This window comes from Stegostoma tigrinum, chromosome 7, assembly GCF_030684315.1.
Source record: "Stegostoma tigrinum isolate sSteTig4 chromosome 7, sSteTig4.hap1, whole genome shotgun sequence".
Taxonomy (NCBI): Eukaryota; Metazoa; Chordata; class Chondrichthyes; order Orectolobiformes; family Stegostomatidae; genus Stegostoma; species Stegostoma tigrinum.
Genome location: NC_081360.1, coordinates 50,335,029 through 50,351,494, shown reverse-complemented (window position 1 = coordinate 50,351,494; position 16,466 = coordinate 50,335,029). Strand labels below are relative to the sequence as shown.

Here is a 16,466-nt window from a genome sequence, read left to right as displayed (position 1 = left end):
ATCAAAACAATGCCAAATATGTGAAAAAAAAGTCACAAGTAAAGAATCGCCCTTATCCTCCAAAAGGAAGATGGTTTTTGCTGACATACAGAAAGGCGTTCCATGTCAGGACAATGAAGAAGTGCTAACACAGGACAGTGTGAAATGTCTTCTGAATCACTCTAAATAGGACCCACCTGAGAGTTTTAATTGGAGGGTTAACTCTTGTCTTTACTTGGCTAATAGTTAGGCAGGAAAAGTTAGATGGATTAAAAGAACGACTAAATATAAAACCATCTCTTAACACACCACTAAACTAAGCTCTAAACACATACACTGGCATCGATTCAATCCATGCACAAACCCGATTCCCCAAACCTCCATATAAACCCAATGCATCACAGATCCAATATACTGTGAACTCTGTCCACTTCACTCCCAAATCCATCCCATTCATAGTCACCTCTGACATCTACCCCCACTACCTTCCTGAAATCATTTACCCACCCCCTTGCCACATGACTCTTACAGATGCCTGCTGAATGCCATGGCTCTCCTTGACCTCACCTAACTCCCATATCACTGAGCTGAACATCACTGATCTGCCAACTCCAACATGCCAAATTTCTCCTCTCTCCAACTCCTCCAGATGTTCCCCAATTCCCTTTGATACTCATGGTCACCCCTAAACATCACCCCCCACCCCCCACCAACTCCCACAGTTCCCCTAAACTCTCACCAACTTCCACAGCCGCCATGAACTGTCCCTACTGCCACAGTAGCCCTCAACTTCCAGACAAACTGAGCACCCCGATTCCCGTAACCACCCAACCATCTCTCAGCTCCCACAATTTTCACAACCTGTCCTGAAACAGAAAGGTGACACCTCCCAGCTTTAGTGTCCATCTGCCAACAATCTTGACCAACTCTCACATCCACTCCGGATCGTCACATATTGCCTCCCATACAGGACTCATTCCTCTCATCCCAGCCTCTCTTGAATCCCACAACCAGAACCCCATCGACACCCACACACTCCTCAAAAGGTTCCTGCACCCTTTCCCACCAGCACGGACTCTGTGCCTCACCCCAATCACCGACTCCCGCATGCTTTGGCCCCTGCCACCAACTTCCTTACGTTCCATACACTCTTTGCTCCCAGATATGCACACATGCAGACCCTCAATTTCCAAGCATTCCCCTAGCCTCCACAAAACAAACTCCATGTACCATCCCACTCTGTCATTCCTTAACACCCCAGCCACACCTCTTACCTCCTCCAAACCTCAGCAACCATCCCCAAGATTCCAAACAACACCCTAAAGTCTATACCCACAGACTTACCTTAAGCCTTTACCCAGTCACTTACGGTCACCTTCGCCAACTCCACCAGACATTCATTCCATAAGACCATAAGACATAGGAGTGGAAGTAAGGCCATTCGGCCCATCAAGTCCACTCCGCCATTTAAATCATGGCTGATGTGCATTTCAACAACACGTCCCTGCACTCTCCCCGTAGCCCTTGATTCCTTCTCAGATCAAGAATTTGTCGATCTCTGCCTTGAAGGCATCTGACGTCCCGGCCTCCACTGCACTCTGCGGCAACGAATTCCACAAGCCCACCACTCTCTGACTGAAGAAATGTCATCTCATTTCAGTTTTAAATTTACCCCCTCTAATTTTAAGGCTGTGCCCACGGGTCCTAGTCTCCCCGCCTAAAGAAACAACTTCCTAGCGTCCACCCCTTCTAAACCATACATTATCTTGTAAGTTTCTATTAGATCTCCCCTCAACCTTCTAAACTCTAATGAGTACAATCCCAGGATCCTTAGCCGTTCATCATACATTAAACCTACCATTCCAGGGATCAAGAGTGTGAATCTCCGCTGGACACGCTCCAGGGCTAGTATGTCCTTCCTGAGGTGTGGGGCCCAAAATTGGACACAGTATTCTAAATGGGACCTAACTAGAGCCTTATAAAGCCTCAGAAGCACATCGCTGCTTTTATATTCCAACCCTCTTGAGATAAACAACAACATTACATTCGCTTTCTTAATTACAGACTCTACCTGCAAGTTAACCTTTACAGAATCCTGGACCAACACTTCCAGATCCATTTGCACTTCTGATTTGCGAATTTTCTCACCGTTTAGAAAATAGTGCATGCCTGTATTCTTTTTTCCAAAGTGCAAAACCTCACATTTACGTTCCAATTACCTTTACCTTATTTCCCTCCTGCAGCCAACTTCCCCCTTCCAATTAGCCACTCTGTCCCCTCACTTACTTTTTCATAGCTGCTGTCAGAATAAGCTTAGGACTTCAAAACCTTGGAGTGGAGTAGATACAGCAGAAAAAGGAATTTTGTTTTAGCACCGATGCACTTCACTGCTACTTGCATGGATTCCCAGACTGGACTACGTTGCTTTGACAGGGAAGGCTCTTGCCTTAGATGTTCACCTGAAAACTCCTCCAAATGTAAGTGGTTACTTTTCATCCGAGTTGGGTCAGAAAGTAGGGATTCTACCCAGATTGGAAGATTCAATCCAATATCTAACAAAACCAAAACATCTTTCTTAGGTCTAGATCAAAGAACTCAGTACTATCCTGCAACTAACCTGTACAGAGGCAGCGAAAGTTCTCGCAAGTCTTTGGACACACATCTGAAAACAATTCAAAGACAACTCTCCCTACTGTAAAAAAAAACACAAAATGAATCAATTATATCTTAAAGTCTTAAAAAAGTATAATTAAAATTCTATTGCTACATACTTCATACTACATTCATTTAGTTACTAACTTTATCAACAATTTGCAAAACTATATCAAAACACTCGCAACTCTAAGTGACAACTTCATTCAAGGAAGGCAATTTGACAGAAGTGGAAATTTCATATTGAAGCAGGAAGAAAGATCTTTTACAGCTTCAGTTAATGCATCATGCTCATAATGTGTAAAGTGTGTTTTTGTTTGCATCTAACCTGTGCCGTACATAACACGAGATTGACTGATGCGGATTCAAAACACTATTCTTTTTTAAAATCAATCACATACCTCTGGAGCAGGTTGGATTCGATCCCAGGCCTGCTGGCTCAGAGTTAGGGACACTAACACTGCACCACAAGAACCCTTACAGTACATTTTGGACCAAAATTTTTTGTCCTATGTTTCTTGAAGAAGAGCATCCTCAACTTTAAACATTATAATTTATTCATTTATGTTTGTAACATTCTAAAAATGCCAACGCATTCTACTCTCATTCCCAATAAATGTACGTATTCCTTCAGCCGCAGAACTTGAAATGGCAACAAAGTTCCAAACCAATTGCAGATTCTTAAAGAACAACGTCAGTAAAATGTTTGCGATTATAATACAACAAAATGAATTCAAAAAGTTAAACCTGAGCCATGGTCATTTCAGTATATTGAAAGTTTGTGTTCATGCAAGTTACATAATTGCTTTAGTACATTTCCCTCACCAAGCAGATTATTGACAGTTATGTCAAAAAAACATCGAGGACGCTGTGTTTTCACCCCCATGCTTTGCACGAGCTGTAGTTACTGCAAAAGAAACAGATGCCATAATAAGTCAATAATTCAGCATAAGGGGTTTACTCACATTGCAATCTTATGAACAAAGTCACTCTTCTTTGCATGTTCACCCTTAGATCTCACTAAATGTGATCTAATTATTTTCGAAGCTTAAAGCTGGGCAGTCTACAATTTCTGTTTGCAGGCAAGCAAAATTTAATTTTGTAGCCACAGACAGCAGTTATACGAGGCAGAGAAAAGGCCTACGTACAAGCTGAATAACAAGCTGCTCCGCTAACAACAAATGATGAACATAAACCCCTTAGAGAATGAGGCTGGGGAAATAATAGTGGGGGAACTAGGAAATGGCAAAGGATTTGAATAAATACTTTACCTTAGTCTTCATTAGTGGTGTGCCACAGGGGTCAGTACTGGGGCTACAATTATTTATAACGTGTTATTGATTCGGGATGATGGAAGTGAATGTACCAGAGCCAAGTTTATGGATGACAAAAGTAGGTGGGAAGGCAAGTAATGAGTATCCCTGAAGAGGGATAGAGACAGCTTAAGTGAGTGAGCAAAAATATGAGGTTATGCTTTTTAGCAGGAAGAACAGAGGAGTTATATGTTACTTAAAAGGGAGAAAATCAGCAGAAAGCTACAGAACAAGAGAAATTGGGAATCCCCACCAAGAATCAAAGATAGCCAGCAAAAAGTCCAGTGGGTATTAGAAAAGGCAAATGCAATGTTGACCATTATTTCAAAGTGAATGTAATGCAGAAGTAAGGAGATCTTGCTAACATTTTACAGGCAGATCTTTGCTACAAAACTGTGAATAGTTTTGGGCCCCTTACCTAGAGGAAGATACGCTGGCATTGGAGGCAGTCCAAGGCTGATACCAGGTACTGAGGGACTGTCACACAAGGACAGATTTAAAAGATTGAGCCTGTGCTAGTTTGCATATCGAAGAATGAGAAGTGACCTTACTAGAGCATAAGAGCTAGGAGCAGGGGTAGACAATTCAGCCTCCTGAGCATGGTCTGCAATTTGATACCATCATGGCTTATCTTATCTCAGCCTCAACTCCACTTTTCTGCCTGCTTTCCATAACTCTTCAACCCCTTACTAGTTAAAAATCTAGCTCCTCCTCAAATTTAATTCAGTGCCCCAACATCCACCAGACTCTGGGGTACGAACTCCACAGATTCACAATCCTTTGAGAGAAGTAACATCTCATCTCCGATTTAAATCTGCCACTCCTTGTCCTGAAATTATGACCATTCTTTCCAAATTGCCCATGTGAGGAAAAATCGTTTATATGTCTAATTTTTCAGTCCCTTATGGCAAATTATGTACACAATTTGATCTACACCACTCTTCTAAACCCCAAAGAATATAGGCTTGAACTGCTCAATCTCTCTTCATAAGATAAACCCCACCCCAACCCCCCTCCGATGGAACATACCTAATGAACCTCTTCTGAACCGTCTCTGATGCAACCAAATCTCTCATCTAAGTAAAGGGATCAAAATTATGTGCAATACTCCAGGTGCTGTCTCACTAATGTTTTGTATACTTTATCAATTTAGCAATAAATGCCAAAATTCCATTTCCCTTTCTATTATCTGCTGTACCTGCATATTAGTTTACTGCAATTTATGCACAAGGATACCCATATCCCAGTGTACTGAAGCACTCTGAATTTCTCCCCATTTAGATAATAAATTGCTTGTTTATCTGACCAAAAGGGAGAACCTCGAACTTGTTCACATTAAATTTCATCTGCCAAGTTTTTGCCCATTCACTTAATATATCCATATTCATTTGTAAATTTCTCTCATTGTAATTTATTTATTGAAAACTTAAGGTTCTTAGAGGACAGGATAGATGTGGAAAGGTTGTTTCCTTTGTGGAGAGGTTAGGATGAGAGGGAATGATCTCAGAATTAGGATTACATATTAAAGACAGAGAGATGCGGAGGAGTCTCTTTGCTCTGATGGTTGTGAATTCTCAAAAAATCAATACTACACAGGGCGTCGGAGGGTGGGTTGAACATGGTCAAGATTGAGACAGATTTTTAATCAGCAGGGTAATCAAGGGGAAAGGGCAGTGAAGTGGATATGAGGATTATCAGATCAGCCACAATCTCGTTGAATGTTAGATCAGACTCAACGGGTGAATGGTCTATTTCTGCTCCTATGCTTACAATCTGACAGTCTAAATATCCACTCTCAAATCCTTGTATGACACAAAATACATTTTTGTGGGTAAAATATTTTGAAAATCAGTGTTGATACTAAAATGATAAAATTGGAAATTAACATGGCAACTAAGGTGAGGCAAACCATAATTTCCAGGTAATGACTAATATAATATTTTTGGCACCTTATGTTCTTTTAAAATCCAAAATACTGAAGTGTGCTTCTTCATAACTGCTAACTAGCCTGCTGTTTCCAGCTTTTGTTTCACATTTGTAGCAAGTGTAAATTTTGTATTCACTACTTAATTCATAAGTAGGCCACTAGCTCATTTGTTTGAACTCCTTCGACCATTTAGTGACATCATGGTTGACCTTGAAGTAAATAACCATTGTCCTGCACCGTCTTTGTATCGTTAGGTGTTTTTAATCTGTAGAAATCTATCAATGCCTTTCTTGAACGTAATCAAAAACTTAGCCTCCACAGGTCTTGAAGGCCAAGAATTCCAAAGTATCATCACCCTCCAAGTGAAGAACTACTCTTTATCCCATCCTACATGGCCTACCCCTTGTTTAGAAACTGTGTTGCCTGGTTCTAAATTTCCATCGAGCCCCCCCACCTCTCACCAGAGAAAACATGTTTCCTGCATCTACTCTGATAATTCCTAGAATAGATTTTTATGTTTGAACGAGCTCGCCTACAGTCGCTGGTCTTAGAATAAAAGATGGTCTGTTGAATCTTTTCTCATTTGGTTTTGTGAAACTTCTGCTGCACTCTCTCTTTCCACAGTTAAGGTGGCCAAAACTGCATTTAATCCTCCAAGTGCAATCTTACTATGCAGAGACAGCAGAGGATCAGGAAAGTTTACGTTTTGGGTTGGGACCTTCAGAAATTTGTGAAGAAGGGTCCCGAACCAAAACGTGACCTTTGCTGCTCTTCTGATGCTGTCTGGCCTGCTGCGTTCCTCCAGCTCCACGCTGCGTTGTTTCTTACACCAGCATGTGCAGTTCTCACTATCTCTGATGTAACTTAGTGAGGCACCTTTACTCTTATATTCAATTCTGCTTGTAATCATTAAGGTGCTTGCAATATTTGTATACAAAAACTTTCACTGACTCAAGAACAAGGACACTAAGTTACTGAAGTTCAACACGTCTCCCACCATTTCGTTTTTCCTACCAAAGTGGACATTTAGACATTTATCAGTTATATTACTTCTGCAAATTTTTTTGCCTACTATTAGTCTCTCCAAAACGTTGAGTGTCTTTGCATCATCCTCACAAAACAAGTTCAACTTGTTTTATATATTCTCCAAATGTGGAAAAATACATTTCATCCCCACATCCAAATTATTGATAATAGATTATGGAATATAATTTGCAATAAAATAGATGAATTTGTTGTAATTGCAACTGCGGTTGCAAATAGTTGTACCTAGGTATGTTATGATAGCTATTACAGAGATATGGCTGTGGGGTCACCAAGCCTAGGAAGTAAATATCCAAGGAGCTGCAATCTTTAGGAAAAAATGGCATAACAGTAAAGAAAATGGGTGGTGTTAATAAAAGATGAGATCAGTGCAACAATACAAAAGGATACTGGTGCAGAAAATCTAGATGCGGAGTCAGTCTGGGTGGAGCTAAGAAACACCAAGGAGCAGAAAATATTAGTGCAAGTTCTTGACAGGCCTCCAAACAGTATGTGAGGTAGGGGACAGCATTAAACAGGAAATTTGAGATCCATGCAACAAGGCACTACATTAATTATGAATTATTGTAATCTACATATAGATTGGGCAAAACCATAGTAGATGAATTCTAGTACACAAGATGAATGTTGAATATGATGTATGTTGAGAAACTAACTCAATGTGGGGATGTAATCCTGAATTTGGTTATATGCAGTAAGAACAGGCTAATTAATAATTTTGCAGTGAGAGGCCCTTTAGGAAAAATTACCAAAACGCGATTTCTTCATTGAGAATAAAATTGAAGTACTGCAATCCAAAGCTAGGGTCCTAAATCTTAAAAAAAAACTGCAAAAATTGTGAGGGGTATGTTGTGTTAGAGGGAGCAACTTCACAAAAGGCACGACAATGGACCCGCAATGGTCAAGATTTAAGAAATGAACGCGTGCTTCATAGCTTAGGGTAATTTTTACCAAAAGAACATAGGCACTCTGAAAAGCCTTAAGATGAAATACCCCGAGGCCTTGTTCATTGTAGCCGGTGACTTCAACCAGGGCAATTCAAGAGTATGCTACCAAGATACCATCAATATGTCTCCTGTCCTACCAGAGGCCCAAACACCCTTGACCCTTACTACATAACCAAAATTGCCTTCTGCTCCATCCCCCGCCTGCATTTTGGTAAATCAGACCACAAGGCTTGGCACCTTCTCCTAGTTTACAAGCAGAAACTGAAGCATGAAGATCCAGTACAGAAAGTCTTTCAGTGCTGATCTGAGATGACAGATTAGCTCTAATGTAACTGCTCAGAGTTGATGGACAGGCACATATTCAATAACTCAGCAGTCAACCTCAATGAGTATGTCACTACTGTCACAGACATCATCAGTAAGTGTGTAGAGGACTGCATGGCAAAGAAGTTAAACTGACTGTTTCCCTGTTTTGGTTTCCTCACTGTCAAATCTCTGTCATGAGGTGTTTCCTAAACTCTAAATCATGACCCCAATGCTTTGCCAGACAGAATTCTAGCTCAGGACAGCAATGGCTGCCAACAACCTCCAAATGATTGCTGACAGATGCATGGGTCCTTTAAATCATTGGAGCTTCCTTTGCTAAAATTGGGCAGAGCTGATTCAAATAGTTTAAGGTCCAATTATTGCTTTACAAAACTCACTCCCCAACCCTCCCACACCACCCACAAATCCCTCATTGCATCACCGATTCAAAATTAGTTTCGGAAGCGCACGTGCAATGATTATTTCGTACTGTAGAAATTCACCAAAGCTCCTTAGACAGCACCTTCAAAACCCTCAACAACTTCCACCTCAAAGAACATGGGCAGCAGACAGATGGGAACACCACTGCCAGCAAGTTCCCCTCCAACCCGGTCACCATCCTGACTTGGAAATACACTGCCTGTTTCTCAGCGCTATTGGGTCAAAATCCTGGAGCTCCTCCACCTCCCCCAACATCACTGTGGGTCAACCTACAGCATATGGACTGCAGCAGTTTAAGCAGACAGTTCACTACCACCTTAACAGCAATTAGGGGCAGGCAAACATGTTGGTCCAGGCACCGTTGCCCACATATCATGAGTGAATTAAAGAAAGTAATACATATGAATTTCTAGTTGTGCTGCCAATTCATCTGTACTATTAAAAATGCTACAGGCTTTCATGTACAGGCCCTCTAACTCCAAGTTTTAAAACTGTGTGTGAGCATAGACTTTTCTGTTGGCATAGTCTTAAATCTGTCATCACTGTCTCTTCCTGTCATATTATCATTACTTTTATTACTAAATTGATCTATTGCCTGGTCATTCCCTTTTAATTTATTCAATCTTTCCTTCTCCCTCCTATAGGTAGTGAGCAGGTCTGTGAAAAAGCTGGAAATTGATTTAATTTTGAAAAGATCTTTCAGAAAACACTTTTTAAAAATATGCATGTTCAGAACATGAATTCAATAAAAATTCTTTGCCCAGCACTGCTCTATGGTAAAAAGGGGTTGAAGATTGCCCCAGAAACCTTAAATAAGGTTGAAAGTTATTAATTGCCTTACTCTGCCTAAATCAATTCAGGTTGTTAGCAAGTGCTTAAAAGAGCATATACATAAAGCTGCTTCAAAGCTATTCTATTATCACTAAAAATCAATTATTGCTACACTTGCTGTTACCTATCAATTAATGTATCACTACATCAATCATACTCATGTTTTGGTAAACATCTTACTTGTACATTTACAAAAGTAGAAAAGATAATGTGCTAGAAAAGAATAATTGTTCCATCCAACCCGCTCACATTGTTATGATATGCATCACAGTACAAGCTTCCTCAACCAGAGTCACCTGTAGAAAGGGGCAAAATACCAGGAATACTGGTCAATTAAGTGGAGAAAGTCAAGAAAAATTCCCATTTGATTCCTTACAGCTACCAAAACTAGCTGAGAACAAAACTGCAAACGTTACAACAGAATGCCAACTTCTTGTACAAACCGATTGCCAGTCCATGTAGAAACAGATCTAGCTCTCTCTTAAAGGAATACATCAAATTAACCATGCAATGATTACTTGAATCAGCGATCTGTTCCATGATCTGCTTCTCTCTGGAGAAAGAACTTCCGAACATACAACATAATTCTGCCCTTCCCTATGTGTGGTTCTCCAAATTTATATGTTAAACTATTTGGCTCACAAAATTATATTTTGGTTTATTTCCTCTGAGTCTCTAGAATTTGAAGGGATGCTTTTCTAAAACATATTTAGCATTTTGTATCTACCAAACTAGGAATTTAAGCCTGTCCACCTGTCCATCTTTTCTACAGTTTCAATATCCTCCAAGATGAGAAAAACCAAAACAAAAAAAAAGTGCAGTTTCCTAACTGGCCTTTTGGACATCATGGGAAACAAGGAATATGGGAATAGAGATGGAAACTGGAGGTGACATAGACAGATCACGTTCATACTGAGTGCAGAGCTGGCTTTGGAGCAATGATCTTGCTTCTATTTTTTAGGTGCTTAATTGAGGCTTAATCAATGTCTTGTTCAAGGGTGATATGGTATACTTCACTTTACAGGGAATTGTCCTGTGAACACAATGAAGAACATGTTATTTTAGGTACAGTCTAACAGGATTTATCACAAATATTTCCAGAAGTTGTTCATTCTAACAGCGAAAATCCTTTACCACTTGCTTCAATTCCATTCCCTGCAGGATGTATATATGCATGAGGAATACACGGTGAGTTCTGGACTTGGGTTGGAAGGCTTGGGTCGTGGGTAATTCAGGTCAAGCTCATTTTTTTAAAGCCAAAGAAGGCTGTGTGATTACTTATCTGTAAAGTGAGGTTCTAAACATTCTGAGCATGTTAAATCTGATTAAAACATAACCCGAGCTTATCTATATGAAACATTATGAGGAATGTGACAAGCTTTTTTTCAGGGGTGTTGGATCAAGGATGATTTAGAGTGCAGGATATGTTGGCACACGAATCAGGTAGCTTGTCTAGAGTCACACTGTATCAATGTAGTGCCTAGCAAATTGTCCTAGTGAATTCTTCTACAAGTTGATGCAAGCAGTGTCCAACTTGCAAACAAATCCAGGTTTTAGATAGTTGTATTTGACATACTTTATCTGAATATGCAGCAATAGACCTGTGTGTGATAGAGATAAGAATTTTTTTCTGATTGCTAGACAACAGTGTTTTCCTTACTCAATGGAGGAGAGTACCACTTTTGTAGTGAATTTCAAGAAATTTAGAAAACTTTCCAGCTATGTGATGACCACAGAAAAAATTCAATCTAGCTAATTACTGATCTAACAGTTTACTTTTGATTATCAGCAAAGGTGATCTAAGAGGTAGTCAACATTGCTCAGCAAGTACCACTTGTTGGTCACAAACTGCTCAGTCACACTCAACTGGGGTTTGATCAGGGTCACCTCATTACAGCCTCAGTCTAAACATAAACAAAACAGTTGAATTCCACAGCTGGCCAGAGAATGCCCACCCTTGATGTTAATGGATTATAATGACAAAGTATAGCTTCAAGGAATCCTAACAAAACTGGAAATCAATGTGAACTGGAGGAAAGCTCTCCGCTTGTTAGAGATACACTTAATTGGAATTCAACAATCTCAGGCCCAGGCATCACGACAGGAGATACTTGGCGTTGTGAAGAAAGTCCAACCATCTGCAGCTGTTTCACCAACAACCATCCCTCCATCATAACATCAGATGACGGGATGATTGCTGATTACTGCAGAATGTTTTATACCATTCACCTTCTTCACATTCTTAAGCAATCCATGTTCACATGCAGCAAAACTTGGTAAACATTCAGACCTGAGACAATGAGTGGCAAATCACCTTTGTGTCAAACAAGTACCAGTAAATGACCATCTTCAACAAGAGAGAATCAACCATGACCTTGACATGCATGAATCCTCCGATGCCAACATCCTGGAGGTTACAGTGTGCCAGAAACTGAACTGGACTAACCATTTAAAATACTGTGCTACAAGACCAACTCAAAAGGTTGCAATTCTGTGATAAGTAAATCAATTCCAGTTTTCTAAATGCCAGTCCAACCATCTACAAAGCCCAAGTCAGGAGTCTGATGAAGTACTGTCCATTTGCCTGGATGGATGCAACTTCAATATTCAAGAAGCTCAACAGCATCCAGGACAAAACAATCCCTTGATTGGCACCCCACGCACCACCTTAAATATTCAGGTGCTCCAACACCAATGCACAGCTGCAGCAATAGATATCATCTACAAGACACACTGCAGCAACTTACCAAGACTCCTCGGACAGTACCTTTGAAACCCATGACCCTGTGACCTTGAAGGACATGGGCAGCAGAGGCACATGAGCATCATCATTTCTCAGGTTTCGGAGTAGATTTGTAGCTCGGGTTGTGGGTATCGTGGTTGGTTGGCTCACTTAGCTGGTTTGTTGTTCCACAGACATTTCATTACCCTGCTGGATAACGTCATCAGTGCAGCCTCCAATGAAGCGTCATGGTGTTTTCCTGCCTGGTTTTTAAACTCTGGCGTCAATTGAGCTGGATTACCTCACTTCTGGTTTTCCTTCATAGTGGAGTGTATATGCGGTTGTGTTTGATGTGTTTGTTGATGGCTTTCTTTGTGGAGGACCAGGTTTCTAGGAATTCCCGTGCCTGTCCCTGCTTTGCTTGTCCCAAGATCTTGGTGTTGTCCCAGTCGAAGTGATGGTTCTCCTGATCCATGTGGATAGAGATGAGTGAGCATTGGTCATTTTTTTTGTAGCTGCTGTTTTGCAGGCTTGTTGGAATATAGAAATTATAACATTATATATTTGACATGCTAGGTGATATTTTGGATATCATTGTGTGTGTACATATGTATCTGTATTAAGTTGTGTTTGTCTGCAAATAATTCTGTCACATTGGTGTCTGATTGGCTCACAATTTCAATATTTATAAAACAGCAACAAATCAAAACTTGGAACAGATGGGGGGGGAAATAAGCAAGAATGGAAACATGGGTTGCTGATGAGTGGTTTGTATCTCACACTGCATGATGATACCTAGTTCCTGAGGCATCCATGTAGGAAGTAGAGTTGTTCGCGGGTTGCGCTCTCTCGTTTGGTGAGGTTCTTCCATTTGGCTGCCAAAAGACATGACTAATACTTACTCATCTCAATCCACATAAATAAGGAGAATCACCACTTCAACTGGGACAAGCAAAGCAGAGACAGACACGGGAATTTCTATAAGTCTGGTACTCCACACAGAAAGCCATCAACAAACATCGAACTCGAATCCATAAAACTCCACTACGAAGGAAAACCACAAGCGAGGTAATCTAGCTCAAAGGACTCCACAGTTTAAAAACCAGGCGAGAAAACAACAGCGCTTCATCGGAGGCTGCATTGATGATCGTACCCAGAAGGGTAATGAAACGTCTGCGGAACAACGAACAGCTTGGCAAGCCAACCAACCACAAGTTTCTGCATTTGAAGGACAATGTTTTAAGAACCGGCAATGTGCTGTCAGATGAGATTTCGTAAAAGATTCCATCAGAATAAATTGTCACATACAATTTCTACAATGTAGAAAGTACTCTTGAGTAAACAGGAATAACTACTTTCCTCTGTTAACCCACCATTGTTATTTTTCCACCCTACCACCTACTAGGAGAGTCCACACCTTGTGCAGAATCTAAAACAGTTGAAAGGGTTTTCAAAAGAAGTGGATCAATTTGATGAGTTTGTTGTTTCTTTTCAGTATTCTGACATATTTTGTTAATTGTCCATCCTTGAAATTCAAGTTTAATGTTTCCATTCTTGCTTATTTCCCCCCCCATCTGTTCCAAGTTTTGATTTGTTGCTGTTTTATAAATATTGAAATTGTGAGCCAATCAGACACCAATGTGACAGAATTATTTGCAGACAAGCACAACTTAATACAGATCCATATGTACAAACACAATGATATCCAAAATATCACCTAGCATGTCAAATATATAATGTTATAATTTCTATATTCCAGAAAAATGTACATTATACTGCAAAATCGAGGAAAAGAACATTGTGTCTGTGCATGAAAACAACACTGAAATAAAATCAACCTATTTCTGACGATAACCTTCCAAAGTTACATGGGAAACAATATGCCAGGGGACTTGAGAGTGACAAACATACTCTTATTTTTGAGGAAAAACAAATAATCAACATGTAAAAGGTAGAGTAGTCATCAATTGTTAGCAAACTATTGAAATCCATAATATTAGTTGGAATGATTAAATGCTTGGGACAAAGTAATGAATCATGAATCAGGGTCAGTGAATCTGGTTTGCAGAGGACAACTAGGCTTGACCTACATGGTATTTGAAGAAACAACTGAATATGCAGCAGCTAAGACTTTTCATAAAGCACTTGATATGGTCTAACACAAGAGGCCGATGGCAAAGATAACGGTGACTGAAATCAGGATAATGTAGTCACATATGTAGAGAAATGGATGGAACAGAGGCAAAGAATAAGGACAGAAAACAAAGGATAAGGGAAAAATGAAGTATGCTTGATTAGACATCTGGGATGAGCGGCATTCCATTTGATATTTACTACATATGCAAACTTCCTGTTTTTGGTTAGAGAAGGAACAATAATTAAAGTTGCTGCTGGCTCCAAATTTGGTCATTTGGAACACAAGGACTGTGAATTTTGTAGGAGGATATAGACTTGACTAGCAGAATGGGCAGTTGTGATTTGCTGTAGAAAGCATTTTTTTTAAAGAATTGAAAAACAAAATAAATCTTAAAAGTTAAAATCTTAAACGGACTGACTCAGCAGAGGGACCTTAATGTGCATAACGTGGAGAGGACAGACACAGTCATAATATAGGCTAAAAAAACAGGATTTACATTCGTTTTTAATTACAAATGTAAGGTTTATAAAAAAACGGGCTTGCACAAAATGTTGTTTAGAACATAGTTATCTTATTGTTGTGGTTTAGGCACCCATTATATGGGGAATATAAAAGCAAAGGATGGTGCACTACTAAAATTTACTCGATGATTTGAATGAGGGGTTACAATTATGAAGTTTGATTTGGATTTGCATTCTTTTCAAGTAGAGCTGTAAAACAATAAGGAGTCAACTCGTAGAGGTCTTCAAGGTTAAGACAGATTATGATATGCAGACAGCAATAGCTGCAAAACTTACTCTACTGATTGACAGTGTGGACAGAAAGTTTAAAGAAAACATGTCAATTGAAATAAAAGTTAGAAAAGGTTTATTCAAAATAGTGATTGAAATGTGGAACTTAGTCCATTGATTCCATTAAGTGAATTGCGAGGAGAATGGTAAAACAATGAAATTGAACAAGATAATTCAACAAAAACCAAAGTCATTGCATACTGTTTACGTTAGAACATTTAAACTATTCTTAGAATAACGATGGCAAGTATTCACTTTTGATACCTATGCACCTCAAAAGTTTGGAATGTCTAAATATCGATAAATTCAAACCTTTAAGTGGCTTGTTTAAATTATATTGTCTCAACAATTTTATGTAATTTTAAGAATATTTATTGCTGAACTTAATTGACAACAATAAACAATATGGTCATAACAAATGCATCATCTCTCGACTCTTCCACTGTAATGTCAATACTGCTAGTGTAAAATCCAGTACTGGATAAACAAGTTTGTATCTGCTCCCTGGACACCAACTCCAGCCCTTTCCCTAACCACTGTCTACAACTGATCCACATTGCGCAAACACACAGCACTGTAAATGACCCAGAAATCAGCTTCCAATTGCCTAAACTGACATTTTCCCAGCCACTATCAGTTCTAAGGAAAGGTCACCAGATCCGAAATGTTAACTCTGCTTTCTCCTCCACAGATGCTGCCAGACTTGCTCAGCTTCTCCAGCAACTTTGTTTCTGATTTTGTTGCTTATGTTTGACATGATAGCTAAATGCCTTTTGTGCTGTAACTGTTTTATGGTTCTGCTCCTGCCCTCACCTAGTGCTGAAACCCATCACTTGGTTATCTTTAGACTTGAATATTTCAATGTTCCTGCGACTAGTTTTCCCCCTTTTACGTGCTATAAGTAAGATAATTCAAAGCTTTTCTGCCTTATTCTAACTCCCACTAAGTCTTGCTCACCAACATATTTGTTGACCTATATGAATGCAAGGACCAAAACTGACTCATTTAAAAATGTCATAGTAGGAACTGCAGATGCTGGAGAATCTGAGGTAACAAGGCATAGAGCTAGATGAACACAGCAGGCCAAGCAGCAGAGGAGCAGGAAAGCTGACGTTTTGGGCCTCGAAGGGTCTAGGCCCAAAATGTCTGTTCTCCCTGCTCCTCTGAAGCTGCTTCGCCTGCTGTGTTCATCCAGCTCTACATCTTGTTATCTCATTTAAAAATGTCATCCTGGTTTTTATATTCCTTCACAAATAGACCTTTCCTATAACTGAAACCTTCTACAGTCCTGCAACAAGGTCCCTTAATTTTCATCATTCCACAACCATGACCCATTAGTTCTGAAAGTCCATCCAAAAATATCTCCTCAACACCCT

General features: G+C 39.8%; 1 protein-coding gene across 4 annotated transcripts in view; it reads right to left on the bottom strand.

Moving 5' to 3' along the window:
• ppig (peptidylprolyl isomerase G (cyclophilin G)) overlaps positions 1 to 16,466 on the bottom strand; it is a 40,831-nt gene that overhangs the window by 22,568 nt on the left and 1,797 nt on the right. For 3 of the 4 annotated variants that reach the window (XM_048535181.2, XM_048535182.2, XM_048535180.2), the window contains exons 2-3: positions 3,457 to 3,538; positions 2,597 to 2,671 (exon numbers count right to left, since the gene is read on the bottom strand). In XM_048535181.2, coding sequence (XP_048391138.1) covers positions 2,597 to 2,671; positions 3,457 to 3,517 — 136 coding nt within the window. In that variant the 5' untranslated portion in view covers positions 3,518 to 3,538. Of the gene's footprint in view, positions 1 to 2,596; positions 2,672 to 3,456; positions 3,539 to 12,187; positions 12,629 to 16,466 lie in introns of all 4 variants that reach the window. The other variant, XM_059647241.1, reaches the window with a different exon arrangement.